This window comes from Rhinolophus hipposideros (assembly GCF_964194185.1).
Source record: "Rhinolophus hipposideros genome assembly, chromosome: 11".
NCBI classification, from domain to species: Eukaryota; Metazoa; Chordata; class Mammalia; order Chiroptera; family Rhinolophidae; genus Rhinolophus; species Rhinolophus hipposideros.
The window spans coordinates 72235938-72262331 of record NC_138057.1 but is presented as its reverse complement, the minus strand read 5'-3'; the positions used below and the strand labels follow the sequence as shown (position 1 = coordinate 72262331).

The following is a 26394-nucleotide window of genomic DNA, read 5'->3' as shown; positions in this document are numbered from 1 at the left end:
TTACCTACCCCTCGCTGCTCATAATGCTTTGTGGCTTGCTATTCCAGTTGCTGAATTTCTCTCTCAAAATATTTTAGCTTGCTTTCCCCTGATGCCCAGCCGATTTCCTCAAGTGCATCATAAATCTCCCATCCAGATCTCCACTCTTGTAGGTTATCCCAATGCGCTGATCACAGCAGCTCAGTAAGAACTCTCTGCTGATTAATGTCACTTGTGTGTTTGTAACACAGCCTTCAACTGTGGTGATGTCAAGATAAATCATTGTTTAGAACCTGTTAGCTGGCGGAAGCCAGGGACCTTGGTGTGACCCCCTTTATTCTAGAGGTGAGTACAACAAAGCCCAGGAGGTTAGGTGACTTTCTCAAGGTCACACTGTTGGAAATTACCTGCCTAAATTGGTAAGAGAGTCCAGATTTTTCTGTCTTTTGCGTCAGTACTCTTTCTGACTCACCAAAAGCTATTTCCTTTCTTTTCTTTTTTTAATTAAAAGTTTTTACTTCACAAAAATTGTGGGAACATACGCATAACATAAAATTTACCATCTTAACCATTTTTAAGTGTTCAGTTCAGTGACATTGAGTACATTCACACTGTTGTGCTACCATCACCTCCCTCCATCTCCAGAACATTTTTCATCTTCCCCAACTAAAATTCTACCCATCAAACACTAACTCCCCATTTTCCCTCGCCCAGTCTCTAGTAACCACCATTCTACTTTCTGTCTCTATGGGTCTGACTATTCTAGGGACCTCATACAAATGGAACCATCCAGGGTTTGTCCTTTTGTGTGATGACTTATTTTACTTAGCATAATGTCCTCAAGGTTCATTCATGTCGTAACATGTGTCAGAATTCCCTTCCTTTTTATGGCTGAATAATTTTCCGTTGTATGAATATACGATACTTTGTTTATCTCTTCTGTTGATGGACGCTTGGGTTGCTCCACCTTTGGCTATTGTGAGTAATGCTGCTATGAACATAGGTATACAAACATCTGTTCACCAAAAGCTGTTCCTTATGAAAATCTTTCTAGTTAGGGGCGCTTCCTGCTGCCTACTATTGCTACTAATATTTTTTGTTCCTAATGGAATCTTTGGAAAACACAAAAACGCACAATGAAAAAATAAACATCACTGATATTTTGTGGCATGCATTTTCCAGGATTTCATATTCATGTTGCCCATAATTTAAAACGTTTTGTGCAGACTGAGAGACTTTTCACAGGGAGGCCAATCTGTGTAGTAGAGAGAACACGTGAAAATATATAAGACAGAGAGTAGGAAAATCAATGTGACCTTGGGCAAAACTGGTATTTTAGAGATGAGTTCATCCAAAATATGATATTACCTTACCAGTACTAGAGCTTTGTAGTGGTGCTTCTTTAAGACCATTTAAACATCTTAATAGAGTGAATTTTGAATGGGGGTCTTTCCCAGTTGCATTTCTTAAACTTCCACTAGGGGGCAGTAAAATACACATAATTTTTTTAATGGGCCGGACGAGGACCGAGCAATCAGGCCACCGCGTCCTCTCCGTATCTCTTTCAGCCATCCATGCATACAGTTACAAGATAATGGGTTTCCCGTCCAACAGCAGGTTGGGGTAAAAATGGAGATACCATCAGATTAGCCTAAGTGCAGGTCTTCCAAACGTTAGTATCAATGCATAAAACTTCATTCAATATGTTGATCCTAGATTGTATTTTTGTTTGATTCACGTTAGTCCGATGAGTCTCAAACCGAGTGAACATCAGAATCACCTGTCGTGCCTTTTCCAAAACACGCATGCCCAGGTCTCATCCCAGATCTATTAAATCAGAATGTCTGGGGCTGGGGCCTAGTTATAAATAGACTATATTTAGATTCTGGTCGATGACTGCTTGCTAAGAACCAATGCATTAGTTCTTGACTTTAATAACTTTAATAGCTGGGGGGAAAGGGTCGCCCTTGAGTAAAACCTCAGAGGAGAGCGAATGTGAAATTGTGGAAAACGTTCTCCTTTTATAAAATAGAAGTCGCGGAAGGGCCTGGTGCTATGGGAACCACGTTCGGCACAGCGGCGAGGCTTTCCCGTAGATTATGCCCCCACCCCCGGCCGCAGGTCTGGAATGGGGCAGTCCTGGCAAACTCAGGGTCTGCGGTAACAGTTCCAAGAAGGCCATGAGCAGGGGCCAGACTCTAGTGTGAAGACAGAGTTCAGATACCAATACTGTCTGCTATCTTAAGAGGCTCTTTTCTATAGTATTTAGGAAAAAAGAGACCTTTAATTTTTATCCGATCAGAGGTAAAAATGGCACAGAGAACCTACTGTGAGATCAGAAGTCCTCAGGTCTCCTCCTAACCACCCCCTACGCAGGTACGGGATCCAAGGCAAGTCCCTCACCTTTCTGAGCCTCAGCTTCCGCATTTGAATTAGGAGAAGATCCTCGGGGTTCTAAAAATTCAATGATTCTGTTAGTATTAATAATCCTGATTTGTATGGTACTACTCTGGCAAAGAGCAGAAGAAATGTTCAGTAATGCAATGAATGGCAGAGACTATTGACCATGTAGTTTAATTTATTTAAGGGCTATATGCTGATTTCAAAGGGGAAAATATTGCTCCCGATAATATATTGAACTGTTAGTATCTCCAGCATAGCAAAATCTTTCCAGAGGGAGAAATTACCCATCAGTGCAAACTTGACATTTTTCACTTCCTGATCCATAACTGCCATTTCTCCAGCACACGTATATTTACTGTAAAGGGCCACATGTATGAATGCTGTAGATGAATATTAAATAACTACATACACGTCAAGGTCACAGTTGTGAGAAACGTTCCGTGGAGGGCCCTGGGAGGCTTGCATTGATCTCTGGTGAAGTTCCATTCTCGAATCTTGCTGACAAGGGGAAACAATTGATGTGGACCATTATTAAGGCTTTAAGTGTTTCTCCATTGTTAAAGATCTTTTACAAGCCTGGAGTAACTGATAGTGCCCAAGGAATTGGCAAAAGCTTCCCTCAGAAATATAGGCTGGTCGGAGGGATAAGTAAAACCCCGAGTGCGGGTGTCCTGAGTTGGGCTTACGCAGCAGAGGGGGAGGCCAGGGCGCGCCCAGCGCTGGGCATGCCGCCCCCACTCTGAGTTACGCACTTCAGAGTGGAAAGAAGCCCTGTTCTCCGCCTCTTTCATACCAAGCGCTGCAGGGAGAGTGGCTCCATCTTTCAAATTCACCTTTAAATAGCCTCCAGTTCTCCCCGCCTCTCCTGTGAAAACCTCCTCTCCCGCCATTCAGTCCATCTTTATGGCTGCACGGAGGATGTGACAAGTGTCCAGGGGAATTGGGCGCATGTGAATTATGCAGACCCAGAGATCTAGACAGACTGTCTGGCCTGGGCGAGTGCCCTGGGTAAGTATGTGAGTGTCCTGCTGACCTGGACCTGGGAGGAGAGCAAATGTTACGGATGACCGACTGAAGAACTGGCCACGTCTATAATAGACAAACCTAATAAGAGGTATAAAAGATAAAACTAACATATTCCATGTATAAGGTCTGTGTTTGGTATTGCGCTTGGTCTTGCACATTTTAGTTTATTTTTTTTTTATAATGACCCAGTGAAGGTTGGTTTTATAGCCCCATTTTAAAGATGAGGAAACCGAGGCATGGTAGTACAGAGGAAGATGCAAGCATGGTAGAGTCCTTGATCTAGATTCCAATCCCAGTTCCACCCCTCAGTTTGCTGGCAAGTTCCTTACCCTTTGAAAAACAGCAACAGCTGGGTTTTAATGGCTGCGTTGTATATGTCGGGTTCTGTGGGCTTAGCTCTTTGCATTTATTACCTTGTTAATCCTCAGAACAATCCTTCGCCTATTTTTCAGATGAGGAAGGCACAGATAACTTAAGTAACTTGACCAAGGTCACACAATAAATAGCAGGGCCAGGATCTGAGCCCAGGCAGCCTGACGCCACATCCATGCTCTTAATAACCCCGTACCTTCTCCATTTCCTGTGTTACGAAAAGAGAACCACCGTGTTTCCTGCGAGCGTTAGAGGAGATAACTTACAACAAGTGTCTCACATAGTACCTGGCACATAGTAGGCACTCATAAATAGTTCTTCTTTATCATCACCATTGTCCTCATTAGCTAATAACTAGCAACGAGCTGAGATTCGCACCCAGGTCTTGTGACTGCAAAGCCGCAGCACTCTCAGTCTCCTTTCTGCAGGACGAGATTGAGGGCCGGCCTTAGGTCACTGTCTCAGCGTCCAGTACAGTGTCCCCTCCCTGGCAGGTGCTTCGTGAGTACTCACACAGGCAGGGCTCCTTCTGGGGGGCCAGAGAGGAAAAGAACTTAATGCTAACCCTTCTTTTTCCCCCCAAGGTACAAATGGTGAAAGATGGTGACCCCTCCTGGAAGCCCACTTTCATTGTGAAACCTGATGGCGGTTGTCAGGGGGATGGCATCTACCTCATTAAAGACCCCAGCGACATCCGGCTGGCAGGGCTGCTCCAGAGCAGGCCGGCGGTGGTCCAGGAGTACATTTGCAAACCTCTCCTCATCGACAAGCTCAAGTTCGACATTCGCCTGTATGTCTTACTGAAGTCCCTAGACCCCTTAGAGATTTACATAGCCAAAGATGGACTCTCCAGATTTTGTACAGAGCCATACCAGGAGCCCAATGCCAAAAACCTGCACCACATCTTTATGCACTTAACCAACTACTCACTGAACGTCCACAGCGGTAACTTCGTCCATTCGGACAGTGCTAGCACAGGCAGCAAAAGGACCTTTTCTAGCATTCTTTGTAGGTTGTCTTCCAAAGGCGTTGACATCAAGAAGGTCTGGTCTGATATCATCTCCTTGGTGATTAAGACTGTCATTGCCCTGACTCCAGAGCTCAAAGTTTTCTACCAGTTGGACATCCCCGCAGGGAGGCCGGGCCCCACATGCTTCCAGGTAACCATCGCCAGTGCTCGGCTGAGTTCTGAACCTTGACGGGGCCTACAGAGAGGTGCCCGGCCTCTTGTGGGATGCGGGGTTGGGATGGGACGGCCAGAGGTGGGGAAGGGTGGTTGCTGGCGTGGGCTTTGATGGTAAACTAGGGTCCAGCTTGCAGCTTTCTATTTGCTAGCTGTGCGATTTGGGGTAATTTGCTTCCCTTTTCTCATCTGTAAAATGAGACTCATAGTACCTCCCTTAAAGGATTCTTGTAAGAATTAAAGGAGACAACATATGTAAAGCACAGTGCCTGCCATTCATTTATTCATTCTTTCTTTCGGCAGCTTTTACCACCTGCTTAGTAGGGACCAGGCACTGTCTGAGGTCCTAGTGAGACTGTAAGTCAGGTCCCTGTGGGAGACAAATAATTTAAAAAGCAATTAGTATAAAGCGTCACAAGTGCTAGAATGGAGTAGGAAATGTGCTGGGCACTGTGAGATTGTGGGACCATCTAACGTTTTCTGGGCGGGAGTGAGGGTGGTCTGGGAGGGCTTCCTAGAAGAAGTGGCAGTTAAACTGGAACCTGAAGTAAGAGTTAGATGAACCAGGCAAGACTGGATAGGGTTAGGGAAGACAAAGTATTGTAGGGGGAGACACGTTTGCGTTGCTTGGGGACGAGGGAAGCATGCAATGTTTGAGGAATGGAAAGAGGTTCAGTGTGGTTGGAGGGTGGGGCTCGAGGCAGAGATGTGCAGAGAGATGGAGGAAGATGAGGTGGTGCCAATCGTGGAGAGCCGAAGGCCGTGGGGCCACTGGAGGGTGTTAGCAGGGGACTGATGAACTCAGGTTTGCATGTTACCAAGAACAATGTGGCTGTAGCGGGGATGGACTGAGACAATATTGGGTCAGGGAGGTGACTAGTGAGCCGAGTGCTTTCATCTGAGCAACAGATGACGTTGGCTTTTATTAGGACGGTCTTGACAGAGATGAAGAGAGTACATCTGAGAGCCACTGAGGAGGTAGAATGGCTGGACTTGGTGATTCGATGGAGCTGGTAGAGAGTGGAGAGAAGACTGCAGTGAGGGGTGGGGAGAAGCAAGAGTGAGTAGCAGGTGGCTCAGGCACTTCCCCGCTTGTAGGGGGACTGTCAGGAGTCGGCCTTGAGCTTGTCTTTGAAATACCTGTGTGACGTCCAAGTGGAAAGGGAGTAGACAACTGAGCATTTGGGCCTGAAGTTCATGCGCGAGAAGTCTGGGCTGAAGAGAACGATTGGGAACTGAGATGGTGACTGAAGCCAAGAGAGGCTGGCAAGTGACGCGAGGCCTGAGAAGACCGTGTGGGGACCACCATTTAAGTGAGGGACAAGCGGAGGAGGGGGGCACCCAGCAAAAAGAAGTGGCTTGAGAGATAGAAGGGATAGCAGGAGAGGAACCATCCTAAATGCCAAGGACGATGCGCTTGGAGAAGCAGCAGGCGGGGGTCGGGCTCGGCAAATGCTGCTGAGATGTCACACAAGACCAGAACTGAAACTGCGCCTTGTACTTCCTGACTTCAGTGGAGTGATGGGATGGGTCAGAGTGTGGGAGGGAAGGAAATGGGAACGAGGGCGGAGCTTCTTTCAGGTTATTTGGCTGTGAAGGTGGGTTGGGTGGGGGTGGGGTACGTGGAGTCCAGGCCCTCACAAGACACAGTTTCCTCCACCAGATAAGTCAGAATGGGAAGGAGATGATAAGAAGGGGTACCTCGGGGACCCTCGTCATCTAATCTTTAAAGTAATAAATGATTTTGTAGCAGTTGTGTATAAAAAAAAGAATGCATGGAACAATATGTAAGCTATGGAGCAGAACCACAAAAGGATCATCTGAAACCCACCTCCGAACCCCAGAGCTCCAATTACTATGCTTCTCCCCATCGCATTCTCCACTCACCCCTGAAGCAACCATTACCCTGGATTTTATGTTTATCATTTCCTTGCTTTAAAAACACTGTATTACCCACGAATGTATCCCTAAACAGCGTGTCGTTCTGCTTTGCTTGTGTTTGAGCTTTATAAAAACACTATGATAAAGTATGCAGACTTTGGTAACATGCAGGTTCATGTGGGTCCTTGGTACTGTTTCATTTGCATTGCTGTATATCCCATTGTAAATATGCATAGTTTGTTCATCAGTTCTTCTGTCAATGAACATTTGCGTTGTTTCTAGTCCTTCATTGAAGTCTGTGGCAGGAAAGTAACAGTAGTGTGGAGCAGGAGGGAGACGGGAGGCAGTGAGGCAGCAGGAGGAGAGGCTGGTCGTGAGGTGCAGCCCCAAATCCAGGGAGGCGGCCCTAGGGGCTGGGCCCCAGCCCACTGGGTTTCCAGGCAGGCTGGTGCAATCCTTTGGAAGGGTATTCAGGTAGTGATCAGTTTCAGGAGGGGTTAGTTGTCATCCAGGGGTCTGTCCTTAGGCACTTGGACCCCAGGCTTTTGTTCCCAGCCAGAATGTCCAGCTCAGCCCTCAGGTATGTGGCTTAAGGCGTGAGAAAGGGTCAGTGGGCAGGACTAGAGGTTAGACCAGGAAAACCAGGTCCTGGCCCGAGCCAATGAAAGGTGAGGGCAAAGGTGACAGTTGCAACGTGGAGGCATCCAGGGGTCATCCCGGGGGACTGTGCGGCCACATCTGTTTGACAGTGACAGCTATTCCAGGAGTATCATGTGGGCCTGGCACGCATGGCCAAGCCACAGAGCCCTGGCACAGTGAGAGTTCAGGGTGGAGGGCAGCGGTTGTCTTGCTATGGACAGGCTGTCTGGGGCAGCCCATCCGGGTGGAACCGGGGGCCCAAACTGTGGGTAGCTGGAGGGCAGACAAGGAGGGAGCCACTGGTTTGGACAGATCTCATCGAGCAAATGGAACTACAGCCCTGGGACCGTTTTCCATTGCTTGAATACGCTAAGTGCTTCCAGGCCTGGGGTTCTGGGGAGGAGCGCAGCGCTAGAAGTAAACTCCAGGGGGAGCTCTTCCTCTTCCTAGCTGTGTGACCTTGGGCTAGCGTCTTCACCACCCTGAACCTCTGTTTCTTTCTCTGTGAATCCCCTGCACTCACTTCCCTACCTGCCTTCTTAGGAGCATTGTGAAGTAATGTAAGTGAAAGTGCTTTCACAAAGTGACAGTGTTGACAAGAAGGAGTTTGAAATGTGTTTCACCGTACATTTCAGATTCACACTGATTGAGAAAATATTATCCTTTTCTCCCTGGAGTCCACTCTTGCTTTCTTTATTCTTACCACTTGTTAAAACAGCAATTAGTTTGGATCTCAAACTAACTTGGAAGCTAAAGATTTAGGGGCAATGTCTAGTTTTGCCATCATTTGCTGTGTGTTCTTGCATAAGTCACTTCTCTGTGCCTCAGTTTCCTCACGCACCTCACATGGTTGCTGTCCAGCTCACATGAGAGAAAGATTATGAGGGGCTTTGTAAACTATAATGTTCTGTGCATGTATAATACCTTATTTCTTTGCTGTGAAGCCCCTTTTTTTTTGTAGCCTGGGCCTGGCCCAGATTGCAGCATTCCAGAACATAAACCCTAGCCAACAACATTACATTTATTTCAAACATGTGACCATGACCCCTTTCCCATCATAGCCACAATAACTACTTGGGAAATTGTCATGGCCCATAGCAACTGCTGGCACAGCTCAGGTTGTGGGCAGCTTTCCTGTAATCTGTTGCCTAGAAACGTGGCTGCCCTATCATTCCGGTCTTTCCCCCTATCATTGCCCAGGCAGCCCTCAGCAACATAGCCTCATGCCAGTCTTCTTGAGGGCAGCAGTGTGACCTTGGCTTACACAGTAAGGTCCATCTGGGTGTAGATGATTCATGTGGCAGAAATGCACATGCAGAGGAAAGGTTTCCAGCTCAGCTTTCAAGAACATTCTATCCTAGTTTCACCGCTTGGTCTCTCTCTGCCTCTAGCCCCAAGTCTAATTCTCTTCTAGGTCATGACCGTTCCCCCAGATGTCTGGAGGAGATGCCGTCCCTAAATCCTAAGGTGCTTCTCCTCTTTCTTCGTTGTTCTTTAACTTCCTCCTCCCCTCCTTCACCCTATACACGCCATAGGAAGGAGGCGGAGATGCAGTCCAGCGGTTGTGCAAGGACTTGGGTTTCGTTCTCAGGCGCCCTGAGTTTGAGCTAACCCTGGCTCTTTCCAGCAACTCTAGCTGGTGAGCTTGGCAAGTTAACCTCTCTTCATCTCAGTTTCCTTATCTGCAAACAGGGATGATTTTTGTATCTACCTCACAGAACTATTGCAAGATCGAATGAGAGAAAACCGTATAGGACATTTGGCACAGTACCGAGCACACAGTAATAACTTAATAAATGACAATTTTTGTTATTATTGTATGGTGTGTTATTTGTAACAACAGTTCTCAAACTTGTCTATGAGGAAGCACCTTGACATTATAGGAAACCTTGAAATTATTGTCACCTTAATGGAATGCCAATGTTCCAAGGAATATAGTTTGAGAACCAAGTCCTTAGCCTGGCATTGGTTGTCTCCCAGCCTGGCTCCAGCCTCGCTTTCTTGTACCCTCCCTGAGCCCTATGGGCATGCTAAACAAACTGATTCCTGTTTGTTAGGTAGAACTTATGTTTTCCCAATCCTGCCTGCTTATTCTCATGGCCTGCCATGCTCTCTTCTATTCTCACTTTTTTTTTTTTTAATTCAGTGCCTTCCAACAAAGTGCTGCTCAGATCTCACCTTCTCTATAAAGCCTTCTTGACCACTTCTGACATTTATGCTTTTTTCTTCCTTTGGACTCTAACACATTCCCTGGGCACCGATGAGCCCTGAGCTAGTTTGGGAACATGTGGTTGTGGATAAGACATAGTCCCCGCCTCTGAGAGGAGCTCAGTTGAGTGCAGAAGATCAACACATGGGAATTATAATTCCTTGTAATAAACGTTGTAAGAGGGCATATGCAAGACGCAAGGAGAGCACAGAAAAGGCAGGAACTAACTTTGCCTAACCCAGGCAGGGGAGACCTCCCAGAAGAAAAGATGCTTAAGTGGGAGCTTAAGGCATGAAGAATTTGCCAAGCAGAAAAAGGTGAGGGCTGCCACACTCTCCTGGTTTCCCTCCTATGTCACTGGCTGCTGCTTCTCAGCTCCTTCTAGACTCGGCAGTGGTGGACATCCCCAGGACTCGATCTTTGGAAAGTTCTCCTCTCATCTACAGTCGTTCCCTAGATGATGTCATCCAGCCCATGGCTTTAGGTATCAGCTATGTGCCATTGACTCCTAAATTTGTGTTTCCAGTCTTGACCTCTCCCCGAGCTCCAAGCTGTTACAACCAACTGCCCACTTTATCTTTCTACTTGGATTCCTAGTGGGTGTCTCCCAGTTGACATGTCCAAAATGAAACCCTTGATTTCTCTCTCAATCCTATTCTTCCATTGTCTTTCCGATTTCAGTAATTTAATCAGTCACTCAGACCGAAAACCTGAGTCACCCTTATTTCTTATTTTTTCCTCCTTCCCACATCCAATCCATAAAGAGCTCTTGAAAATAGACTTTAAAATACATCCTAAATATAACCACTGCCAACCAGTTCCACTGCTACCATCGCAGCCCAGGCAGCCATCACCTTGTATTCGTACCACTGCAGTGGTCTCTTAATTGATGTCCCTGTTTCCACTCTTGCTGTCTATAGTCTATTTTTCTCACGGTGCCCAAAGTGATTCTTTTAAAACATGTCAGATCAAATTACTTCCCTTGTGCAAACTCTCCAATGACTTTGTCATTGCACTTAAAATCCTGGCTCCTTACCATGGCCTGAAGGTGCTATGTGATCTGTCCATTGTCCTTCTATCTGACCTTATCTCCTACCACTCTCCCTCTTGCTTGCTCCTTGCTGTTCTTCAAAAGTGGCCTTCGTTCTTGCTGTTTCCTCAGCTTGGAATGACTCAGCTCTTCAAATGACTTATTTGATCACTTCATTTAGTCCCTGTTCCGTGTCACTTCTGGTTATGATGGAGTAAAAAACTTAACCTCTTTCTGCAAACAACTATCATACCAGACAAAAGACATGAAATAAATGTTTCAGACTTTGAACAACAGATAGTTCAGAACTGTGATCCCTGAGGAAGCGGGGGAAAGAAACTGAAGGTAAGTCCTACAGTGGCCTCCGCTTTCTGTCGGGCAATTTCTGGAACCTGGGCACTGGGACGGGAAACCTAAACCCTGTGACCTCAATGCGTTGAGATGGAGATCAATGTTTGGGAGGCCGAAGTGGCTGGAATTCTGTAGGCAGAATTCTGGAAAGGAGAGAGCTAAACTATATATCTATGTACAGAATTTTAAAAGGAAATATGAGCTTAATGAAGAGAGAAATGGAAGCTATTAAAAAGGACCAAATGGAACTTCTAGAGAAGAAAATACAATATCTAAAATGAAAATTTCATTGGATAGGATTAACAGTGGATTAGACATTGCCGAAGAAATGATCGATGAACTCGGAGACATAGCAATAGAATCTATCCAAAAGGAAACAGAGAAATGACAATGACAGGAAAAATAAATGAATAGACCATCAGTGACCTATAGTATAATATCAGGTGGTCTAACATGTGTAATTGGAGTTCCCTGAGCAGAGGAGACAAGAAAGATACAGAAAAATATTTGATGAAATGCCTCCAAATTTCCAAATTTGACAAAAGCTATAAGCTCACAACCAAGAAGCTTAAGAAACTCCAAGTAAGATACCCACATATGCACACATCAAGTCTTATCATAATCAAATTGTGGAAAACCAGTGATGATAAGAAAACTTAAAAGTAGCTAGAGAGAAAAAGGCACATTACGTTCAGAGGAACAAAAAGTAAACAAAAAGTTCTCATGAGAAACCGTGCAAGCCAGAAGACAATGGGATGACAAATGTTACCTCCTTAGAAAGTCCTTCCCTGACCATCCAATCTAAACCACCAACCCTTCCCCTCCACTCACTGCATCACACTCTATGTTCTTACCTTGTTTTAATTATTAACTTGCATCTGGTCTCTCTTTCCACTAGAATGCAAGCTCCAAGAGGGCAGGATGTTAAAACATTCTTTGTCTTGGACACTGCTTTATCCCCAATACCTAGAACAGAGCTTAATATTTAATAGGTGCTCATTAAATATTTGATAAATAAAATTGTCTTCCAGGCAAAATAGTATAAAGACAGAGAGAAGGAAAACTTCCTAGAACTATAATAGTTCAGCACAATTGGAGGCCAAGATGTGCAGTCGTGAGTGGGAGGAAATAAAGCTGGAGTGGGAGACAGGTGCCAGTCGTAGAGGAATTTGTAGGACATGCTGTGGAACTTGGACTTCGTTCTGTAGACAGGGATTTTAGGCACAGGAGAGGTAATAGTCTACTTGCATTTTATAAAAATAATGTGGCCGCCCCTTGTGCCAGATGAGTTAGAGGGGGAGAGTTTGAGAGCAAGGAAACAAATGGGGACGCTATTAAAGTAGTCCAGGTACAAGATGGTGAAGACCTGATTCAGACTAAGAGCAGCAAGGATGGGCCAGGTCTAGAAAGTTCTTTGGAGGTAGAATGTACAAGAGTTGGTGTGCGGGTGGATGTAAAGTATGAAGGAGAAAGTTTTGGCTTGTACAGTTGGGTGGATAAGGAATACTGGAGGCAAAGCAGACTTTAGAGAAATGCGGTATGTTAATTATCCTTGCTGTATAACAAATTACCCCAGAACTTAGCAGCTTAATCTAATAGACGTGTATTACCTCATAGTTTCGGTGGATCAGGGACCTAGGCGTAGCTGCCTGCCTCTGGCTCAGAGTCTCTCACAGGCTGCATGAACATGCTGGCCAGGACTGCAGTCATCTTAAGGCTTGGCTGGGGGAAGGTCCTCCTCCTAGCTCACTCACATGGCTGTTGTCAGGCCTCGGGTCCTCCCTGGCTATTGTCCCACCTGGGCCTCTCCAATTGGGCAGCTCAGCATGGAGGCTGGCTTCTCTCAGAGTGAGCGAGCAAGACAGTAAGAGAATGCATCCCAAGGTGGAAGCCGCAGCATTTTTATTACCTAATATTGGACGTGACATCCCAAGATTTCTGCCCTATTCTGTTTGTTAGAAAGCAGTCACTAAGTGCAGCCCATGCTCAGAAAGAGGGGATTACACAAGGGCACGAACACCAGGAGGTGGGGATCATTGAGACCATGTCAGTGAATGACCACCACAGAGAGCAAGCTTGGATATGTTGAATTTGAGGAGGCTGGGTCCTCCCAGTTGGGAATACCCTGGATGCGGATAGATGTGTAGTTCCGGAACTCAGGAGAGAATCCTCTAGTTGGGATGGAGCTTGGAGCCTTTGCATGAGTTTACAATTAATAGCTCAGGGTACTTTTCTTCCCAACTTGCTTTGGAAGCTTCTAGAAGTTAGGGATGAAGGACAGATATCTTTGAATCCCCAGGGTGCCCCTCAAGTAGGAGGTACACAACACATAATTGCTGATTAAATTACTTGGAAAAGGGCAGAGTACAATGTGATTGAAAAAGCTTCTCTCTCTCTCCTTTTGACAATTCCTGCTTTGCCACCAAATCTGAGAGAAGTTTTCCACTTTCTAAGATGCAGGTTTCTGGTCTGCGTATAGTGGGTCTTAGACTAGATTAGTAGTTTTTAAAAATTATGTAAAGCTTTTCCCCCAGGAACTCCAGTATGTAAAATGGTAAAAGTTGATCTGATCTGGCCTCCTTGGTGCTTCCCTAGAAAAGAACCCTGTTTTGAAAAACTAAATTCCTGTTTTTCTGCCAGCTTTGTCATTCTGGGATTATATGACAAGATCAACTCCAAGCTCCTCCCAGTTCTATGACTTTATTGAGGTCCATTGGTGCTACATATTTCATTGAACTTTTTTTTTTTAAAGATTTTATTGGGGAAGGGGAACAGGACTTTATTGGGGAACAGTGTGTACTTCCAGGACTTTTTCCAAGTCAAGTTGTTGTCCTTTCGGTCTTAGTTGTGGAGGGAGCAGCTCAGCTCCAGGTCCAGTTGCCGTTGCTAGTTGCAGGGGGCGCTGCCCACCATCCCTTGTGGGACTCAAGGAATTGAACTGGCAACCTTGTGGTTGAGAGCCCACTGGCCCATGTGGGAATTGAACCGGCAGCCTTCGGACTTAGGAGCATGGAGCTCTAACCGCCTGAGCCACTGTGCTGGCCTATTTCATTGAACTTTTGAAAAGAAAAACAATTTCTATTTCCTTGAACTTGTGAAAAAACGTAATAAAGCTGACCTTCATTAAATACTATGCATCAGGTACTGTACAAAATATTCTCCATCACATTATCTTTATTTGATCCTGTCTCCCCTACTAGATTGTAAGCTCCATGTGGGTGGGAACTTCCTTTAGTCCACTACTGTGTTTCTGAAGCTAGACTAGTTCCTGGACATAGGAAGCATTTCAGTAAATATTTTATGAATGAATGAATGCAGGTAAGGACTATTCTTATTCCCATGTTACAGATGAGGAAACCGGGGCTTACAGCTGCTAAATAACTGGCCTGTAGATATACAAGTTAAAGGCAGAACTAAGATTGGAAGTTACCTCCTCTGGACTCCAAAGCCACAAATGCCATTTCTTGTTGGTGAGATTAGCAGGAAACTGGAAAGGGAGCCAGCATAGATTGAGTACCTTCCATATGATGAGCAGAATCCTAGGTTCTTTTGGCTTCCATTATCAACTGCCCTGCAAGGTAGCCATCGTTAACTCCGTTTTTTAGAGGAGGTAAATGAGTCTCAGAGAGGCTAAGCACCATGCCTAGCATCGTTTAGCTAGCATGAGAGGCTGAGCTGGGCTTGCGGCCCAAGTCTTTCTGACCCCAAAGCATTCCTGTACAAGACCCAACATACTCAGCTACGTGCATGCAGTGGAAAATATGCCACTGGTGGGCGCAGGTCACCGTGGCTGACGAGCAGTGCCACTGCGCTTCTCCAGCTTTCCCATAGCTTTACGTTCACGAAACCACTGTACATTGAACTGGGAAGAATCCTGCAGGCTGAGCAAGTCCAAGTCCAAACTTCTAAGATGTAGCAGAAAGTAAGCGTTGATGCCTGAGGGTGATACTTGTTGGTAGTGCAGCCGGCCGTGCGTGCTCTGCGGCCTCGTCAGACCCCGTGTCGCAGACCAGGTCTGAAGTTAGGCTGATGACATCACCAGAGTCGCTTAAAGCCCTCATCACTCATATCCACTTGTCATATATTATTAAGCAGATCTATAATGCATGTAACATTTTTCACTAAGTTTCTATTCCTTTCCTTTTCATGACCAGGGAGAGAAAAATAGAGTGAGGATGACTTTTCCCAGCATCTCATCCTTATTGCCCTTCTTTGAAGAATAACCTCGTCTTGAATTATCCCCCAAAATGGTCATTTAGGCTCTGATTTCATTAATAAGGATGACTGCAGTTCAGTAATTATCATTTAACTAATGCATATTCTATATAGACAAGTCAATGGATTTCCCCTCCTCTTTTCTTCTTGAGTCCACAGAGGGGATACAGCTGCGTCTTCTCCTTTTCTCTCCTTTATTCTCCACATTATTTTTTGAAACTTTGGGGTTGTATCAATTATGTTAGAAGCTTTCTGCCTTATCACCTCCTATAGAGATAATGCGAGTCCTCTCAAGAATCTGACGTTCCCTAGTCTGAATCTAATTAGGACCTGTGATCATGAGGATGAGGAGGCATTATCTAGGTGAAGGGTTGTTCCAGGCAGAGGGAATGCGATAGACTGGTGGCAGAGGAATTGAAAGAGTCCAGAAGAAGAGAAAGCCTCACCTGAGGTGTGCTGGATTCAAGAACAGACGTCCAACAAATGGCGTTGGAGTTAGCTTGGGGTGTGTGTTTGCTTCCTGGGCACGTGGTCTGTGTAATCACAGTGCCCCATGTTCCAAAGGGCTCCAGGCCTGGTTTAATGCTCTGTTGTCACTATTGTGACTTCGTTAATACTGTTTGAACAAGCAGGGGGCTCTGCCTTTTCATCTTGTACTCGGTCCCACAGATTATGCAGCCTGTCCTGCTTGGGTGTGAAATCCAGTTTGGTCACTTACTAGCTAGGTAGTCTTAGAGAAATTCCCTGGTCTTTCTGGGACTCAGTTTCTGCCTCTATAAAATGGAGAGCATAATCCCTACTTCAAATACACTGTCATGAGGATTAAATGAGATTATGAATAGTTGGTGCCTGGTAGGTGCTTTTCCTTAGCTAAGAAGGTATATCAGAATCGCCTGGGGGACCACTATGTAATTCAGGAAACATTTGCCAGAGCTCCACTCTGAAAGATTCTGACTCATAGGTGTGGGTTAGGGATGAGCAGTGGTTTTGAAAGGGGTCCTTAAGTGATACTGATGTACACCCAAGGTTAAGAAAGGTAGCCTTGGGTTTTGAGACATCTAGCCAAGAAGCAACTTAATAGAGGAGAGCAAAAGGAGAGGGAGAAATTGATGGGCTATGATGATCCTTAACATAATAAAAAACCTGTTAAAGAAGAAAGAGGTCGTCATCTTATAGCACTATCAGACGACACTAATAGTGCTGAAATGCACTATGGGAGCTCATCCCATTTGGGAACTGCAGTCCATTTGGCCTGACAAGTACACCCAGAGGAAGAGGGGCTGTGGACAGGGGAAGCCAAGGTCAAGGCCCAGGGTGGGGGTCACGTTTGAGTTTATTTTCACTTTCCCGACCCTACTACTATCCTCAATTCCTGAAAAAGAAATTGTAACTAGAGGGAGTAATTCTGAATTATGTTTATCCTGCCCAGATTTTAGGCTTTGACATTCTTCTAATGAAAAATCTGAAGCCTATACTACTTGAAGTTAATGCAAATCCCAGCATGAGAATCGAACATGAACAAGAAGTAAGTCTTTTGAGTATCTCATTGAATATATTGTCACTCAACTGAACATTTCCACTCTCATGTTATTCACTCGGCTAAACGAGATTCAACATTCCCAGATTTGCACAGCAAAGTTCGGTCCAAGTCTAAATAATTTCAGTTTTGTTGAACTCTGAACGTAGTCTATTAATATAAGACCTATCCGACCTATGGTAATTTCCCAGCATGCCATTCTTCCAATTTTTAAGATCTGCAAATGTAGAAGCAGCTGAGCCTTTCCATCAGTTTTGACATGAACTAATTAGTTAGCCTCAGGAGATGAACTAATTGAAATTCTATGAATATGATTTAGCCATGTCGACATGCTTGAATCGCTAAGATAAATAGTACATTTCATAGTGATGATATTTTTCCCCCCTGAAAAAAATGCATAAAAAAGACTGGAAGGAAATACACCCAGTACTAATAATGGGTTTTAGAGGGATTATATGGATTCTTTTAATTTTCTTAACCCCTTTCTAATTTCCAAATTTTCTACAATGAGTGTGTATAATTTCGAGAATCAGAAAAACTACTAATTTTCCTCTTCATGTAGTTTGTTGATTTGTAAAAGGAAACTGACATTTTAAAAGTAGTAAACAGGGAGACTTTAAAATAGTCACGCCTGTCAATTAACAGAAGCAAAATCTAACAGTACAACCACCGGAATTAGTGGGAGGATCGGGTACTCATACCCACTTGGCACCAAATCCCTGAATCTCTCCACGGTAACATGGAATTCTTACCCATTCAAGCTTTCTCCAGGGGTGTTTGAAAATGTCCCCAGCCTTGTCGATGAAGAAGTGAAAGTGGCCGTGATCAGAGATACACTGCGCCTCGTGGACCCACTTAAGAAGAGAAGAGAGAACCAGTAAGTACTTTTTGTATCATTTGTTTCTCTCAGCTCTGCTCCCCAGGCCCTACACAGGTAAGTTAGGTTCTTAGAGCGTGTTAACATCTTGAGATTTTCTTATTAAATAATCTAATCAATCATATTTTTATCTTTTCATGTATGACTATCAGCCTCCAAATATAATGACTCAATCAGGAGGTGGAGACTCGTATCTGAATTTCTAGCTGATTGTTAACTGAATCTGGAAAGTCTCTTCTAAAAACCCACCTTCCCCTAGTGACAGGGTCTCCTCTCGCCCACCATTGTTCACATGGTGCTTCTCTTAGAAATCCTCACGTATAGGGAGAGAAGAAAACAATGGAGAAGAGGGCGACCGGTAACATGGACGTGGTAAGGACCGCTTCCTTTTCATTTTCTTGGTGATGTTTACACTCTTGCAGTATAAGCTTTTGGTTCCAACATTTGTAGCCAATTTAATGAACTTCTGGCCGTTCTGTAATAATTACAACTGTTATAATTCCTCTTTGTCCCATCCACCCAGTGGACATCAAATTGGGATGTTGGTGGGAGAATGTGCCCTGCCCCTCCCTCCATGGAATCACCCCTGAAATGAATGACATTTCACTTGGGTGTTTTGTTTGTTTTGTTTTTATCAAATTCCTGGCTCTCACAAAGTGTAAGAGTTGAGTAAATATCATTGTGTCGGTTTTCAGCAGAAAAGTCAAAGACAGGCATTTCAAATAGCACTCCTTGTATCCCCGACAAATCAGAGTGACCCAAATGCTCCGAGACAGGAAGCGTTTGTCAGCTATGGTTCCAGACCCTGAGAAACGCCAACTTCCCTAAGCAAGTGTGCTTTGCAGTTTCTTCTACTGCGGCCCCTCACCCACTGGGCTCAAGCCCAACTATTGTTACATTCACCCTCCAGTAGTGCTTCTCCCCTTGGCTGCACATTAGAACCATCTGGAGAGCTTTCAGAAACAGCACTGCGAGGGCCCCCACTTCTAGAGATGTTGATTTTAATTAGCCTCGGCTGGAAGCTGGGCCACAGACATTTTTTTAGGTTCCCTAGGTGATTCTACTGTGCAGCCAAGGTGGAGTGCCACTGTCCTGCGGGAAACGTCGCTCTGAAGGAGGCTTTGTCATCCTCTGACTCGGGCTGGATGGTCCTGCTCCACTGAGTTGTCCTCCAGAGGGCTCTCTGCCGTGTGAGGCACAGATTGTCGCTGTTGGCAAGACTCGACTATGAGCGTTCACTGGTAGTTTGTATGGGCTGACCCTGCCAGATGTGGCTTCTGCCCAGTAGAGCTTCTAAGTGATGGCGTGTTATAATTCCTCTTCGTGCCACCCACCCAGTGGACGTCCAGTTGGGATGTTGGTGAAATATCTGGGGAATCCTTGGGCAGCTCAAACACCATGGCCGACGGTGTCCACCTGTGCATGCATGGAGCTGCTTTCTTTAGCCATCTTTAAGAAAAAGCAGTGGATGAATGCAGCTTGGTCAGATGAATTGCAGTACAACTCATTCCTCAAAAATCTCCTACTCTCTAATGGTTATCGATCTCACGAGTAGAGATCAGATATGGGGAGACAGTATGGCACTGTGGGGAGATTTGGGTGGCTATGCATGCTAGTATGGCACGGTGGCACAGATTTTTGAAAATGACCTTGACACATTAGCATTCTGATTCCTTTGGTGGGAACAAGTACAAAAGCCGTTGTGTGGCCTGAGGCTGCTTAACTGAAGGTCTGTCACCAAAAACATGAAGAGATGTAAGGATACCACTATATTTTCACACTAAGTGGTGTCGAAACATGATTAGCTTTCTTGTTCTTGTTCTTGTTTTTCTTTACCTACACCTGGCATTCTGTATAATCCACATGAGCTGCACATCTAAAATTTAATAGCAGTGGGGCACAGGACCATTGGGAAGCATGGAAAAGGCATTTACAACTTATTAAGTCATAAGTAGCAGTACCTTATCTTTAATTTAAAGAGCACTGACTTTTCCTTTTTTTTTTTTTTTTTTACATTGATAACCAGGAACAGTTAGAAACTTCAAGAATCTGACTTCAATTCTAACATAAAAACCCTTTGATTTCACCCTTTTCTTACCTACAGTATTAAGGGTATATGTTAATAGCTAAATATCATTACTGACATTTTCCCTTAATTTCATCTTTTTCTTAAATTTAAAACCCAGCAGTGATTGTCCATGAAAGCACTCTGTAATCTTTAAGGTGCCTTTATATGTAAGGGATTATTATTATCATTTTGATAACCACCATGCAGAGAAAAAAGCTGAAATTATTCTCAACTCCTTTGTGTAGAAATGTTTCAGAATAACTTGAAAAAAATCACCATAGTTATGCCCGCAGAAAATGCAGCGTTCCAGTGCTGAACCATATGTGTCCAAATCTGAGACCACGCCACTCTCACTGCAGAAAATGTCACTTAGACTTCTAGGCTGGAAGTTACCTTTAGAAGTGTGAGTTTCCTGTATTTGCATAGGATCTGACCTAAACCTTTGAGAATAGATGGTATGCTAGCCGTTCCCTTCAGCTCTTTAGCGAGAGAGGCTCTGAAATACCCTGCGTTAATTCCTTCTTGAGTGCAGTTTGTCAGCCAGACCCTTGAAGTGAATGTTCACTTCCCCTGAACAGAAGAAATGGAGGTAGATTCCCTGACTCCTCATATCTGTAAACCACTCCGAGAAGATGCCCAGGGGCATTGGAAGGGCATCAGATGCCTGCTTCCGTGTACCATGCATCTTCACACACCTCGGGGGCCTGTAGGCTGGGGTCAGTTTCGTGGTGGGACTGAAATCAGTCCTCGTGCCTTCTGTGAGGAGAGGAACTTGCGACTCTGCCGATCCCCATCTTGGCATAGTTGAAAGAGCTTTTTCTTGAGCTGCAAAGACCACGATTCAAATCCTGACCTTGGGGAGGTAAGCAGAGCTATTTTGAGCCTCAGCACCCTTTTCTATAAAATGGGGATAATACCATTTCAATGAAATAATGTGAAAAACTTTTACTATCTAGTAGGCACCGAGTAATGCTTAGTGTACTACTCAGCAATAACATTATCTACTCAAACATGAAATAACAAACAAAAATTTAACGCTTAGTTACCACTTGCTTTCCTAGTATACTTACAGGAGAATTTTGAGTTTAAAACCACTGACGTATCCTAAAAGGGAACCTGTTAGATCACTGTGGACTAGGATTGACATTGAAGCTGGTTGCCAATGGAAGGTTCTGTTTTCAAGTAGCAAGATGTCACTGGCCCAGGCATCTTTATTTGTTGGGTTAGGAGAAAATATCTGTGGCCCCTGAAGGAATAAAATAGTGGTCGTATAAGAACTATTCGGAACTACGGTAATGTTTTGTAATATTGAGTGACTATTGATTTTCATACCAGGGTTCTTAGGAGGCACCATAGGAACATGGGAAGGGGGAGACTTGTGGGTGGGACTCTGAAACCATCAGATATCTATATACATACATGTACAGAGGAAAAATTCACATAATACAAAATTAGCCACGTAAACGGTACAACTCAGTGACATTTAGTACATTCATAGTGTGGTGCGACCATCTCTAGTTCCAAAATGTTTTGTCACCCCAAAAGGAATCCTGTATGTATTAAGCAGTCACTCCCCATTTCCCTCTACACCAACCTCTGTCTGTCTTTGGATTTACCTGTTCTGGATACTTCAGATACATGGAATCATACAATATGCAGTCTTTTGTGATTGGCTTCTTTCACTTGGCATAATGCTTTTGAGCTTCACCCATGTTGTAGCATGGATCTGTATGTCATTCATTTTTATGGCCAAATAATATTCCATTATATGGATAGATATATGGATTTTATTATCCGTTTGTCACTTGATGAACATTTGGGTGGAAGCCATCTCTTTTTCAACCAGAGGGGAGCTTCAGTGATCTGTTTTGTATTTTGGCATTGTATAGCTGACTTCATTTGAAGGGAAAGGATCCTTGCTGCTATAAGAAGTTTTTAAAACTCTTGATTTAATCCAGCATCCTTATTTTATTGATAGACCCACAGACTATTAGAATCAGAAGGGACTTTAGAAACCATCATGTCAGTCAGCTCCCTGGTTCAAGAGTCTCCCACCTAAGCAGCCCTGACAAAGGAGCAGCTGAGTCCTGGCAAGGCACTGGGCATGGCACCCATCACATCCGGTGTGACGTCCTCAATCTCCGATCATTGCTCTATGAACTTAGCCGAGTGGCTTTGTTCTCTGATCTTGCCTGTAAAATGGGGATCAAGGTATCTCCTTGGCTGGATTGTCATGGTCATCATATGAAATGACACATATGAGAGAGCCTCATGACATCTGAGAGCATTAGGCAAATACTAATTCTTAGGGTCACCAAGTGGTCAGTCAGACTATCAAGTTATGCTGATGGTGACACGTAAGTCACTGGCTCCCGAGGCAGCCTAATTAAGTTGTGAATATAATGGTTCTGAATTGTAGAAGACAAAACTAAGATGCAGAAGGTCAGTAACTTGCCCTAAATCACAAAGCTGGTTAGAGGCAGAGCAGAAACGGGACACTGGCTTTCCTGATTTCTACCCCAGAGTTCTCTCCACTTTGCCACGTTGCTCCATTGACCTCCAGCTTCTACTTCAAATCAAAGCTAAGCTTGTAAGATAAGGGAAAAACATCAGGAAAATCAACAGAAAGTTTCCCCTTTTCTCAAGATATTTGGGCAGCTTACGTCTTCCTTTTTAAAAAATTCTATCAGAAGCAGAAGTGAGTAAATGGCTTTTCCTGATTATTTTAAAAACAAGGTGATTCCATCCATTGATTAATTTTGGGAAGGTCAGTTTACCCCTGGGGGAGCCATTTCACTAGTATTTTTCTCTTTTTCCTGAATTATTTCTGGTAACTAGATTCCTTTCTTGGGAATCATAAGCAGAGTAATAAAAATGAAGCCAGAGATAGGTTTGGAAGATCCTGAGGGAATTTTCTTGGTATTATGATGCCTTGTAGTGGCTGGGAGCTGGGGTGTAGGCTGCTTGCCTCTTATTCCAAAGTGTGTATTTGGAACATGCCTTATATAAGCCACACAAGCCCTTAGGCCCACAGTAACATTTTACCATCCTCTCCCAGTTTCATTGCCTCCTATCGCCATAACAACAGATTTATTATACAGGCAGGAGCCTGCCTGCTAGGGCAGCTTTTGACCTAATTCAGAGAGGTTTGTCCTCTGAAGGCTTCACTGGGAGCTCAGGCTGTACATCTTACCTTGACTCCAAGCATTGCCCTTGGGTTCTGTGCCATGTTTAGAACCAACAGATTAGGTGAATCCCCAAATTAGGTCAATTTTACATAGAATCTGGAAGAGGTGGAACATTCCAAGAGAACAGAGATCAAGGAATCTCTCAGTGGCTCAGTTCTATGGCTGGTGGCTTGTTTCCTCCACCAGGGACGCCCTTCCATCCACTGTCTTATTTTAAATCCTACTCAGCTAAGGAGTGTAACTCTGTCCAATCCAGGAGAGGAATATTGAAAATGCACTAACCTCCCTGACCCTTAAATTGGTAGCATGTCCTACTGAAATTCCCTCAACACTAGGGAAGAGAAATTCCTAAATTATGTAGGTTAAATGTACCCTCATAAATGTAGAACGCCACCTTTCTTATCAGAGAGTATTCGTTTGGAAATAGACTTTCTTTCGGGAGAATCATTCGATCATCCTGCCACCTGGCCTGTGTGTGCACAGCTGACATTTTGTTGAAATTCTTGAGTTTTGTTGATTTCTAAGGATTCCTTTGTGGCAAGACCCTAAAGATCAGCACCCACTGACCCCAAGCACCTTTGAAGATTTCACATAAATCAGGAATTTGGGTCACAGAGAGATGAATATTTGCATATCCGTTTGCATTTCACTTATACCATGTGTAGATTAAAGAAAGAGGTATGGTTATTTAGAGTGTTTATTGAGCATTTACTGTGTGCCAGGGAGAAGACTACAGAAATGAATTAGCTCACAGGCCATTGGGGAGGCAAGACCCACACATAAATATAAGGTGGAAAGTGTGAAGTGCCCCAAACATAAAGACAAACTGCAAAAGGAGGAAAATATAGGCAAAGATAATTTCCTGAAGAGTTACAAAAAAAAAAACAATGGCCAAGGAGGAGGTGGCACTTGAGATGAGGTTTAAAGCATGATTAGCATTTGAAACACTGAGATGGATGGATGGACATGCCTGCTGGAGGAAACAGAGGCACGGGCTGTGCTGGGGGAGACGTAAGGAGTTTATGTGAGCTGGATACAGGTGCCTCAGGTGGAGAGGAGGGACTACCAGGGAGGTGGATGGGGACCCAGAGGCCAGAGGTAATGTCTTGAATAATGTCAAGCTACGGAAAAAAGAGCTTGTTTTCAACCTGGAGTACCTGGAGTCTTCAAGGGGGCCTGTGAGCCCAGAAACTACACAATATTTGTGTATATGAGTGTTGTTCCTGGAGAAAAGGCCAGAAATTTTATCATATCTTCAAAACATTAAGAACCCAAGAGTCCTATTAACCTACAGGGAGCTGAAGCAATTTGTCCAAGGTTGGGGTGTCATGGCTTCAAGATACACTGTGCCTTCTGTACTTCGAAGGGTCTCACGTTTCCGATAGCAGGCAGCAAACTAGAAAAATGTGCGTGCTTTTTAAAATAAGAACAGACAGGAAATGACTAATGGTAAGTGCATTATGTTATGTGGAAGAAATAAAGCCAGACAACTGTCCTCCACTTGAAAATGTTTAAGCGTTAAGTCAGAAGTAACTAGTAAAGCCTCTTTTGCCTGAAGTTTGTGGGACAGGAACCATTTCTGAGACTTATGGGGAAGGTGGAATTTCGTGAGCTGATCGAGAGTATCATTTCAGAGACCATTAGACAGGAGCCAAGCCCCTCGGCCGGCAGGCTGGCCGCTCTCCCTCACGACCAAGCGGGGAGCAGATGGGAAAGTAGATGAGCATATGGCCAGTCAGTCATTGTTCTGAGGAAATGGCAGCGTGGAATTCTGTGTGGGCCCCTCTAGAGTCATTCCAGGTAGTGATGGGGTAGCACATGTATTTGGAAATTTCCTTACGAGTCGTTCCAATGAGCCTGAAATGTTCACATGCTTTCAGATCAGGACTGTTGGCTTTTTGGAAAGAGGTAGTATGGACTCGGGAGACCAAGGTTTTGGTAATCAGACCTACTTGACCTTGGATTAGTCGTTATACTTTGCTGAGCCTGATTTCTTCATGAGAGAAAAAGTGGGGGTGGGGGTATTATAGTTGCTACTGTGCCTCTTTCGTAAGGAACTGTTTCCCGAGTGCTTACTGGGCATGGCACAGTGGTGTTTACATTTAGTCTCATTTCGGCCTCACAATGGCCATGTGAGCAGCAGGGGCTATTACGTCTCTGTTTATAGATGAAAACACTGACACTTGCAAAGGTTGAGTGACATGCCCAAGACCACACGACTTATAAGCAACAGACAGAGATTCAAAGTCGGGTCTGTTGAGCTCTTGCCCTGAGAGAGAACGGATCTGAAAGTATTTAGCCCACCACAGAGATGTGTGTCGAGAAGGTGTCACTATTACCTGGCTGGGTTCCCACCTTCATTCTCAACTTCGGGGCAGGGGCTCATCTCTTTATCTCCAAGCACTGAACATGAGAAGGTGCCTATGGGTGATTGATTATCTCCTGTGAGGAAGCTCTGTGGCCAGCTAGGTCACCACTTCATTTTCAATAATCTTCAAAACCGGAATGAATAAAATGTAAGCCAATGAGCCGAGAACACCAACTTAAAGTGGGACGTACCCATGAGACAAAAGAGAACAGCAGCAGGCAGAAAATTATTCATGTACAGTAGTGCATCCCAAGCTGGGAACAGTCTGAAGGTTCAGAAGAAGGCAAGGTGAGCCAAGGAATCGGTCAAACCACATGTTATCACTAATATGAGACCGTTTGGGGAGCTACAAGAATGGCAGTTGCATATGATTCACCTTAACAGCCATCCTGGAGTGGTAGGCAGGCTTCTTGGAGGAGGTGGGGCTTACATTAGCTTGGGCGTGGTCTGGTGAGAAAGTGTGGTAGGTTTGGGCAGGAAGGATGGCGGCAGGAAGCCGGGACAAGGGGTTAGCAGGGTTGGGGAGCTCCATGACGGGCCAGGACTGCCAGCCATACTTCCAGTCGGGTGCTTTGGGGCTGCAGGGGACAAGTGTTCCTTCTCTGCTACACACTTATTACACCTTTTCCCATATAAAAGTCATGTGGTTATTGCAGAAAAATTGGAAAATACTGAGAAGTGCATAGCATGAAATAAAAGTCTCCTTCCGATTCAACCACCGGAGTTAACCTTTATTAACTTTTTAATTCATAAAAATAGTATAATTTTCTTCTGTCTATACTGTTTTAGAGTTGAGGCCATGCAAGCTATGTAATTTTTGTATGCTGTTTTTATTTTTCTCTGTTTTATGTGCCAGTTATTTCCCCTTCTTCTTAACAGCTCTGTAAACATCATTTGCATCAAGGGCTGGGCCAGAGTCTCTCTCCATATTAGTGAACGTTTAGTTTATTTCCAGAATCTTGTGCTTCAAGCTGTGTGTGCAATTTTGAATGTTGTCTCAGGATGTCGAGAGCCCTTGAGGAAGCAGGACTGGACATGCACTCATGTTTTTAACGCACAGGGGGGCGA

At 44.5% G+C, this 26394-nt stretch overlaps 1 protein-coding gene across 1 annotated transcript in view; it reads left to right on the top strand.

Moving 5' to 3' along the window:
• TTLL11 (tubulin tyrosine ligase like 11) overlaps nt 1-26394 on the top strand; it is a gene marked incomplete at its 5' end in the record, with an annotated part of 207204 nt that overhangs the window by 66081 nt on the left and 114729 nt on the right. The window contains 3 exon segments of the mRNA XM_081067719.1: nt 4365-4940; nt 16718-16813; nt 17587-17702. Coding sequence (XP_080923845.1) covers nt 4365-4940; nt 16718-16813; nt 17587-17702 — 788 coding nt within the window.